This window comes from Gigantopelta aegis, chromosome 6, assembly GCF_016097555.1.
Source record: "Gigantopelta aegis isolate Gae_Host chromosome 6, Gae_host_genome, whole genome shotgun sequence".
NCBI classification, from domain to species: domain Eukaryota; kingdom Metazoa; phylum Mollusca; class Gastropoda; order Neomphalida; family Peltospiridae; genus Gigantopelta; species Gigantopelta aegis.
This window is the reverse complement of record NC_054704.1, coordinates 12,197,126-12,208,386: the sequence shown is the minus strand read 5'-3', so window position 1 is coordinate 12,208,386 and position 11,261 is coordinate 12,197,126. Positions and strand designations below refer to the sequence as shown.

Here is an 11,261-nt window from a genome sequence, read left to right as displayed (position 1 = left end):
CGTTGAAGCTACCCTAAAAGCCTTGGGAAGGACCTCTCTCTCTCACTCTCTCTACTAGTCCTACTGTGTATGCTGAACATCAAGAAACACAGATATTTATTTTTATGTATTCACATATGCGGCTCATAGTAAAATCAATCATTTCGAACTTCTGGCAGATCGTGGCATAAAAATTGTATTTAAGTGTGTTCCAGTTGCGTTGACGAAGACTCTGTAGAACATGGTGGAAACATTAGAGGCTGGTGATTATGTTATGATTGCCATTTACTTCATCCTAGTGCTGGCTGTAGGACTATGGGTAAGTTGAGGGTTTTTTGTTTGTTTGTTTGTTGTTGTTGTTGTTGCAAGTGTTTTGTGGGTGGGTTTTTTTCGATGTCATGGAATCGACTTACTGACAAATGTACTCTCATCTGACATCACGACACCAAAGAAAACGAGAGAATAATATAGATTTAGATATTTAAAAAGTTAACAAATCTCATTCAGTTATCATGGGTAAACCAGTTTTGGTGAGCATAAGCATTCGATTCTAAAGCATATCAATATTTATAAACATACAGTTGTTATTCAAATACCTACCTTTTTATTACGCTTCACATGAGCACTAAACTGGTAGCTGTTTTCAAATACACAATTTAATTAGCTGTTTTGAATTGTCGCTGGACAGTAGTTGCGTTAATTTAAATGTTGATGGTTTATTGTAATAAAAAGGTTTAATATATTTATCTCTTATGTTACTGAAGAAAGGACACACTAGAACAAAGTGATATTCGTCTTCTATTACATTCATATTGCATAGACGACACATTCTATTATTCCTGTCAATATTGTGGTATCTGCCCGTTTCTATAAAGAGATTATGGGAAGATAATCTATATATATATTTACTCAAAATATATTTGTATTTCAAGGCAATAGGTTTCTGAAGATAAGGTTGTAAGCAATAATTATTAACAACGAATTTGTATAACAGACATTTTGGAGAATTGTTGAATACAGCATACATAGATTGGTTAAATTGATCAGTCAATCTCTGTTTGAATAGTGATATAAATGTATTGCGATTTTCTACATTTTGATTATACCATATGTGACCAAAACCATTAGTGAGAAGCAGGTCTCTAAGTAGCTAAGTTTACCGCACGTGCGTCAAAAACTGTAGCATGCATCAGCAGTACATATTGTTAACGACGTAACCTGTTTCGGTGAGTGATACGTTTAGTGGCAATGTCACTGTATAGCTTACAGCAAAAACTTTCCAACACAAATTTTTTCTTATAATAATTTATGAAAAAACAAAGTTTAAAATATTTTAAGGCAAATTACAAAATGGAGTCCTCGAGAACCAATGTTAATAGACAATATTTTAGGAAAACGAATATAACAATTATGATGTCTTGCAATCGTGTTATAAGTTGAGCAAATGAATGGTTATAATGGTAAAATTGTTTGGTTAAAAATATACTCTGCATTCTGAGTTTTAATAAATATATAAACAGATATCCAGAAAGATATTTATGTTAAAACATATAAGGACCATATAATTTTGGCAAGTAGCTGTAAAGAGAGTTTTACCACCAGACTCCGTGACAATCATGTGACTTCAATAACCAAATACCAGTACAGCTGAGAACAGACAGAAATAGTTTTTAAAATTAAGTTTTCTTTCAAATTACAGTCTTTGGAAATCTTTGATGTTTCAGTTTTCAATATGTAATTTTAACAGAGGTCTCTCAGATGTGTGACGTAAGGCTCATATATAGACACATAGACTGATGCGTCTACTGCTTGCGTTTTGGGCATATACAGCATATACATAGAGAATAATACATGAGTGACTGTTAAATACCATTTATCACACCTTTAAAAAAAAAAATGTATCTAACGAGTGAAAACGAGTTTAATACGTTTTTAAACGAGTTGTGAGATCAATGTTATCTAGCGAACACGAATGTATTATTTTGTTTCTTACATATCCTCAAAAACCAGGTTTTAAGCAAATTTTAACATCTTTTTCGACTAAAAGTTATTTACAGCCGTTGCACTTGTAGCTGACTTACGCGTCACAGACACCTGAATGTCAGGTTTACTATACGTCACAGTCTAATCGACATCCATCGTGTAGTTTTTCATTGGATGTATGACATTGGTGACCTGATCATCAGCAGTATGAGGGCCTTCCTGGGGTCATGACCTACTTTTCCGTGACCTTGAGCTTGGTGTACTTGGCAGGTGTGAGTCATAGTGGTGTGGTCTACTAGGGTGAACGCTCGCCCGTGTCCCTGCCCGACTTAGGTTGGTACTGATGTCCTTGGACTGGCCCTGACCGACTTAAGTTGGTACTGATGTCCTTGGACTGGTCCTGACCGATTTGTTTAGCATTGATCGACTTAGAAGGCAGTGACTGGTATACCTGGGCAGGTGTGCGACCTTGGTGTAAGTCATAGCCTTGACGTACTTGGTGTGTGACTCATCGCCTAGCCTTGTCAGGGATGGTGTAAGATCATTAATTGCTACTAATGGGAAAGTGCAGCGGGTTTCCTCTCTAAAACTGTCAGAAGTATGTTTCACATCCAATAGCCGATGATTAATAAATCGAGATGCTCTAGTGGTGCCGTTAACCTACCACGTCTAAGGACTGCCCGACGCGAGGTAGTGTATTTAATTTTAGCGCGCTGAATGATGAATGGTTATCACTGTTTACATCCGGCAAGTGATGGTATCTTGTGTTGTCAGTCTCTAAATAAAATACTCTACGGAACTTCTAGAAGTTAAGTTCTCAAAGTCTGGCAGAAAGACGAAATGATTGAAATAGGTGAAAAAAGGAATTCTCGTTCTACACTATCTGATAGCGCATTCACAAGATTATTATGAACTGACCTATTTCGTCGCTTCATCCCGCGAGCACACACACACCCACACATATATATGGTTTAAATGACAGATTTTCTAATGTCCCGGTAGCTCAGTCGTTAGCGTAGTCGACTTGAGCGTGAAAGGTACGTCGTTCGTATCTCATGTGGCAGAAGTTTTTTTTTCTATTATTATTTTTTAAATTAGTTTATTTATTTATTTATTTATTTGTTTTTATTTTATTTATTTATTTATTTGTTTATTTATTTATTATGTTCAAGCAGAACCCAATACAAGCATCCTCTAATAACCCTGTGTGGACGGGACGTAGCTCAGTGTTCCCTTGATGTGCGGTAGGTCTGGGATCGATCCCCGTCGGTGGGCCCATTGGGCTATATCCAGCCAGTGCTCCACAACTGGACAACGACCGTGGTATGTGCTATCCTGCCTGTGGGAAGCGCAACTAAAAGATCCCTTGCTGCTAATCGGAAGAGTAGCCCATGTAGTGGCGACAGCGGGTTTTCTCTCAAAATCTGTGTGGTCCTTAACCATATGTCCGTATAACCGTAAATAAAATGTGTTGAGTGCGTCGTTAAATAAAACATTTCTTTCTTTCCTCGATCAATATCTGTGTGGTCCTTAACCATATGTCCGTATAACCGTAAATAAAATGTGTTGAGTAAATAAAACATTTCCTTCCTCGTAAAATAAAGATTAATTGAATACAAATATTTATTTTTAGTATTTTGTTTTAGTCATAGGGAAAGAAAGACATATTTGTCTCGAAGAAAGGAATGTTTGTTAAGAAGAAAGGCATATGCGTTAAGGAGAAGAAAGGAATATTTGTTAAGGAGAAGAAAGGGATGACCAGTCCAAGGACATCAGTACCAACTTAAGTCGGTCAGGGCCAGTCCAAGGACATCAGTACCAACCTAAGTCGGTCAGGGACACGGGCGAGCGTTCACCCTAGTAGACCACACCACTATGACTCATACCTGCCAAGTACACCAAGGTCAAGGTCACGGAAAAGTAGGTCATGACCCCAGGAAGGCCCTCATACTACTATCATCACCTGGGAGCAGCCAGTCGTATGTCTTGAAATTGTTAACACACGTACATGTGTAAACAACCATGTGTAACCAAAAATAACGTATGGTGTTCTCACCAACGGGTGTGTAAGAAGATTATTTCATTGCGGCTGGCACGTATGTTTTGCAGACGCATCCAGTCGAGACGCTCTCATTGAAACTAATCATATTTCGATTGTTTAGCCGTACCGAACGCACGCGCCGCGTCCAATCTATATAAGCCTTTAGGGGTAGGGGTAGAACATCTAGCAGTAACTATTTAAATATGTCTGATACATATAGGCATTTAGTTGCGGCACAAATGAAAACCACGATCGTAAAAAACGCATAAATTGATACCCGAGTGTTGCCATATGCATTTTATTAAGACGCACAGTTTAGTTCATTTAGTTTCTTACACAGAGACATATTATCTATTAAACTGTGATACGTCCAACTAAATCTATAAGGGGTATTGTGTACACTTGCACATAGTTTTTTGTTTTCAGACACACACACAACACACAAAAACAAACATACAACACACACACACACACACACACACACATACACACAGGAAACACACCACACACACACACACACACACACAACACATACACCAAACACACACACACACAACACATACACAACACACACGCACACACACACACATATACACACACACAGACACAAACACACAGAGACACAGAACACACACACACACACACAGACACAAACACATACAGACACACACACACAGAGACACAGACACACACCACAGACACAAACACATACAGACACACACACGCCACACATACACACCACACACACACCACATACACACACACACACACATAGCACACAACACATACACACACATACACAACACACACACAATACACACACACACACACACACACAGACAACATACATATAGACAGACACACACACACACAGAGACACACTGACAACAGACACACACATACGCACACACACGCACGCACACACACACACACACATACGCACACATACGCACACATCGTCACAGTAGCATGGACTTTTGTTGTATCACAATTGTTATTAATTTAATTTCTGTATATATTAAACATACTTGGCATTTGTATTATGATTATTAATTCAACATTCTTTCTAAATTCTTACATGGACCAATAGCGTAAAACAATTCCGACAATAGGAAATTGTTTTTTCTTTTTCTTCTTTTTCTGCGTTCAGTCTTGTCATCGACCAGTCCCTAGTGTTTGGTGTTGAAAGGGTGTGTCTTCCATCTAATCTTTCTGGGGAATTTATTCTAATTTTTTCAAAAAGGGTCAAATATATTAAACGAATTTCGGACGGCTGTAAAATCCATTCTGTTTATCCCCAATTTCCATCAAGCGTTTTGTTTTTTGCTGCGGGTTGTAGCTTTGTGGTAGATAGCTGTAAATCTCTCTCTCTCTCTCTCTCTCTCTCTCTCTCTCTCTCTCTCTCTCTCTCTCTCTCTCTCTCTCTGTGTCTCTCTTTCTCTATCTCTCTTTCTCACTCTATCTCTCCCCCCCCCCCCCGTGTGTCTCTCTCCCCGTCTCTGTGTGTGTGTCTCTTTGTCCCTGTCTGTCTGTCTGTCTCTCTCTCTCGTTCGCTCTCCAACAATCGTAGTTTAAAATATGTTGGGGTGTAAAGAATTATTTCTAGCTGGTCTACGCCTGTGTGATATATACTCACTCAAGGTTATGTAACTGATGCCCAGTTCTAAAACTCTGACTAGAAACTGATCCTGTTTGTATTATTTTCGTTGAATGTCGCGTGTTTACAATACGTATGTACCCGGTAGATATATGTACCCAGTATATATATGCACACGGTAGGTATACATGTATGTACCAGGTAGATCTATGTACCCACCTATAATGGGTACCCGCGTCTTCGGTCTGAGCTAACAAAACTGCTTTTAAAAAGGGAATAGGTCAAGGGAAGATCTAAGATTTTATTATAGGCATGTTGGGATTTGTTTCTCGTATAATTTCCAAAACATTAGTGAAAGCAGGTTTATCGGATACTATACTTCCTAAATACGCGTTAGTGGCTCTTGGATTTTCCATGTCATGTCCACGCACTCTGTTATATTGGCGTAGATAAAGGGACTGAATGTATAGTATGGAGTCATCTCCATAGTCACATCTCCCACCTCAACCGTATATATTGGCCTGTCGTACAGAAGTAAGCAGATGTCAAGACCTACTACGTTATTTTTCTACGAATTGGGTCAGCAAGTGATCTACGTCACGCTCACACGCTCACGTCACGCCAATATTACACTAGTTAGATATCGAATGATTGTTATAACATGAGCAATATCTTAAACTGGTGTGTAATAAATAGAGATTATTAACCGAGCTTGTGTGTCGTACTGATTTTACAAAACGAGTAGGTCAGGATTCTTGTATTGTCCGAGCGAGAGCGAGGGTAATACATAAATCTTGACACTAGTTTCGTAAAATCAGTACGACACACACGCGAGTGTAATAATTTCTTTATTATCCATATTATTATTGTTTTTTTGTTTTTTTTAATGAATAACAAGGCCCAAGGGCCTCTCAAAATGTTTCAAACACAACTTGAAGACAACGAAATGACGCCATATTTCTCATGCAGTCTGGGCTAGGACTGGGGAAGCAACATCATGTCATGACGTCGCTTCCCAAAATTACATCATTACACTTGTTATTACACATACGAAGCACACGTGTAATAAGTGTAATGACATACTTTTGGGAAGCGACGTCATGACATGACACTAAAATACTAAAACAATGGTATGACAGGCAAGCTCGTTTAGTATTATATACTAGTATATATATAACGACAGAAATATATTTATGTAATTTAAATATAAACAAAAATGAATATTATTGAAAGAGCGATACAAAGAATAAAGGGTGGGAAGCAATACGTTCTCTATGTGTTCTATACTCAGACAGGTTAGGGTTTTATTAGAGCACTTTCAGCCGTTAGGAAGGATTACTGACCAGAAAACATCTCAAAGAGAAATAGTATTTATACCAATATGTCTTTTTTCTCCTTTTTTTCAGTCGACATTCCGTCCAAACCGAAACAGTGCAACAGGCTACTTCTTGGCGGGCAAGAATATGCATTGGATTCCGGTTAGCATTATAGTATTTCGTTTGTTTTAGTGTGGTGTGGTGTGGCATGGTAGTTGCTATGTGGTGCAGTGGCGGATCCAGAAAATCCATTGGGGGGGGGGGGGGGGCGATGCCAATGGAACTTTTGGGGAGGTTTGGAGGGGGATCGTAAAAAAACAAGAAAATTAATATGTAATATAATTATAACTATCGCAAAATTTAGGGGGGACGGGCCCATGACCCCCTAGATCCGTCTCCGTGTGGTGTATGTGTGTATGTGGGGTGTGCGTGCGCGCGTGTTTGTGTATGCTATGTGCTAAAACGTTCTATTGGTGTTCTTGCAATCCTGAATATATTATATCGTTCTATCCAAATGAATTCCCATTGCCGATAATGTTAACACATTCTACTTTTTTTTTTATCTAAGCCACGTATCAACACACCCAAGCAGTAGTGTTCTCTATACTGGTTTTACTTAGAGCTAACAGTGCATAGCAACACTAGTTCTAATAACTATCTTAATTTATTGTGAATCAAGGTATTTGCATAAATAAATAGTCATAATATCATCCAAACGATTTTTCTCCGTAGATATTTGATGGTGGACTTTAAAATATTATAATTTAATATATACACGTATATGTATGTGTATATTTATAACCCATATGGACTACATAAACAGTCACATAAATGTATTTTATAGATGTTATAGCACACTTCTGACGTCACTGTAGTTGCTATGGTAGCTGCAGGCTTGCAACGGTCTCGATTATGAAACTGACATCATTCCGCGTCACTGTAACGGACATCACTGTATTTTTATTAACCTTGATTTCGAAGCGATTACCATCATATTTAACGTTTGTTATAAAGCACACTTTGTGGATAATAAATAAATTATAACTTTCGCGGGAGTACCACACGAAATTTACGAAACTCGTTTGGAAATTGTTTTATACCCCTCGCTCTCGTTCAGGGAATAAAAAATCCCCAAAATTTATTTAAGAATTGACCGCAATTAGTTTTTGGTTCATGCAACTATGAACCGAAAAACGATGTGCACACTGTATGATCCCGCGTATGGCGTGTCTAACATTTATGCTGTCGGTGGAACCGTTTAATTTTCGCCAACAGCTGTTGAACATCGCTTACAAGTAAGTTACAGGCGTGAAGTTTCCTACATGATTCCTTTGGCCAACAATCGAGTCTCATTTCATGATTAGCGAAGAGGGTTTTTTTTTCTCTTTTTTTTCTTTTTTTAATCAATGCGTATAGATCTATACGTCTGCTCTGCTATAGCATTTTCCATTAATTTATTGTATACCGTACATTTTGTGTAGCTTTCACGTGTGTTTTCTTCAAAATATCTAAATATGATTGCCAGAATAATTGTATATATATATGTATATATATATGTAATGTATATGACACGATGTGCCTTATTTAGGACAAGACAACGAATTATGGCATGTCACGCCTGTGTTTCACGGCATTCAGTACTGTGGTACAAGATCCACGTTAAATATTTATTTACCAAACAAAGGAACTCAGGTTGAGATATGACCTGCTATCATGAAATCCCAACAGAGTGGAGCCTACATGGGACGCCTTTCAACACACGTGGCAGATAATGACCTTTTGACATTTCATATCTATTCAGCTTCAACCCAAGGCTATATATCCAGTGACATGCACCGAAAGGAGAGTGGGTGAGCTGGAGGGGATGCAGACCAGGGTGTACTTACATTTAAATAACCAATGGGTGTGGGTGTAAATAAGAATGTGGCATGTAATATTTTTTTCTCTAACTAAATAAAATAGAGACTTTTAAACTAAACTGGTCACTTTTTGAGTGTCGTAGTAACCGGGTGTGGGGTAGTGGGTGGTGGTGTCCCCAACTTGAAGTAAACAACTGTTACATTTTTGTTTCACTACATACATACACACATCACGTGATTCCATCATGCTATCACGTGATCTAAAAAACCCAACGTTCATTCTTCCATGAACGTCAAAACTGCACTTTTTCGGGACACAAATAAAAACATGTTATTACCGGAACTACATTTTATCAATTATGTCAACAACGGAATCCCCGAGAATAACATCGTTTCTATTTTTATACCAATATCGTCTGCACTGTGAGTGACAGTGACAATTCAGGCTTTAAAAGACTCCGGCTTTGAACTGAGACACATAATGTATATGACAGACCACAAAAACGAAGCTTCTATTAGAAGTTATAGCAGAGAATGCTTAACAAATCAACAGAGAGACATGAGCGCAGCTCTGTCACATTTGACCAAATCGACAACTTACACGCGCGAAAACACATACGCCTTCGTGCACAATTACGCGATCTGTCCTTTCCGAGAATATCACACAATCACAAACTTCCTCTGAAATCCACACACACACAGTAACACTGAAACCACTTTATCCCTTTCAAGTCAGTCTTCACATTCACGTTTCACAAATTCAACTTTTGACACCAGCAATTTTAATATAGTAATTGATAAATCTTCTAAATAATTTGACGCTCTCCCTTATGTTAGTTCAAAATTCTTACTGTAACCGCTTTACTGAAGTATATAGATCGTTCAATTCTTAATTAATTATCGTTTGATATTTTAAAAAAACAACTGTTTGCGTTATCAGTTGATGTTCAGTTATTTTAAATTTTATAACTTTTTATCCACATTTGAATTAGGAAATTAAAATATATAAACCCTTATGTAAATCATTATACGGCAATCTGATTGGTCCAGAGGTGCTTACTTTTTTTCGTTCATACCTCGATGAACCGAAACATTTTAAGCCACGCCTACTGCCCCCCCCCCCCCCCCCCCCTGCCTCCACACACTAACTCGCACTACTTTTGTGCAACAAGCCGGATTATTCTGGCAATCATATTTAGATATTTTGAAGAAAACACACGTGAAAGCTACAAAAAATTTATACGATAAATTAATGGAAAATGCTATAGCAGAGTAGACATGTAGATATATATTATATAGGCCTACGCATTGATTTAAAATTACCCCCCCCCCCCCCCCCCCCCAAAACCCCAACCTCTTCGCTAACCATGACATGAGACTCGGTCGGTGGCCAAAGAAATCATGTAGGAAACTTCAATTCTGTAACTTACTTGTAAGCGATGTTCTACAGCTGTTGGCGAAAATTAAACGGTTCCACCAATAGCATAAATGTTAGACACGTTCTCTTCGTTCACTTTCATAAAATATAAACTAAACACGAATAGGACAATTCCTTCCAATATAACTAAACGATCCGTAAAAATGCACAGCAGCTAGAGGAAATGACGTCATTTACAAAAAAAAAATCACCTGATTCAAATGATAGTGAATGAATGTTCGCATTCTTACGCTACATAATTATCAATGAAGTTTACACAAACAATACTACATGCGTATTTAGAGCTAAAGAAAATAAATTCAGTTATGTATTGTTAAAGTATGCATATAAATTTAATTATAAGATTTGACCGCAATTATTTTTTGGTTCATGCAAGTATGAACCGAAGAAACGATGTGCACACTTTTGTATGAGGGTCATACAAAAGTGTGCACATCGTTTTTTCGATTCATACTTGCATGAACCAAAAAATAATTGCGGTCAATTCTTAAATGTAAATCGGAGATTTGACGGAAAAAACCCGAATGTAACTTTCTACAGGAATTCCCTTATTTGTGTATTGATTGTGGAATAGAGTTCGAATGGGTTTTTTAAATATAGTTTTGTAGGATGGCAATATTAATGCATTTGGAATTATAAGAATTGAACGTTATATTTTTGACGTTTATGCGAACACACTTATGTATGAACGGTTTCAAGCTAACGCGCTACGCCATTCATACGGTGTGTAAAACGGTTTTGGTGTTTATTATATAACATTTATAAATATCTTAAAATATCAGTGAAGACAATATATATATATATATGTGTATATATATATATATATATATATATATATATATATATATATATATATTATTGCCTCTTCTACCACAGTCGTGGTTAGGCCATCGGTCTACAGGCTGGTAGGTACTGGGTTCGGATCCCAGTCGAGGCATGGAATTTTTAATCCAGATACCGACTCCAAACCCTGAGTGAGTGCTCCGCAAGGCTCAATGGGTAGGTGTAAACCACTAGCACCGACCAGTGATCCATAACTGGTTTAACA

General features: G+C 37.7%; 1 protein-coding gene across 1 annotated transcript in view; it reads left to right on the top strand.

Moving 5' to 3' along the window:
* The first annotated feature begins 220 nt into the window (after positions 1–220).
* The window catches only part of LOC121374372 (sodium/glucose cotransporter 4-like), a 28,202-nt gene continuing 17,161 nt past the window's right edge, over positions 221–11,261 (top strand). Inside the window, exons 1-2 of the mRNA XM_041501474.1 lie at positions 221–298; positions 7,007–7,078. Coding sequence (XP_041357408.1) covers positions 221–298; positions 7,007–7,078 — 150 coding nt within the window. The remainder of the gene's footprint in view (positions 299–7,006; positions 7,079–11,261) is intronic.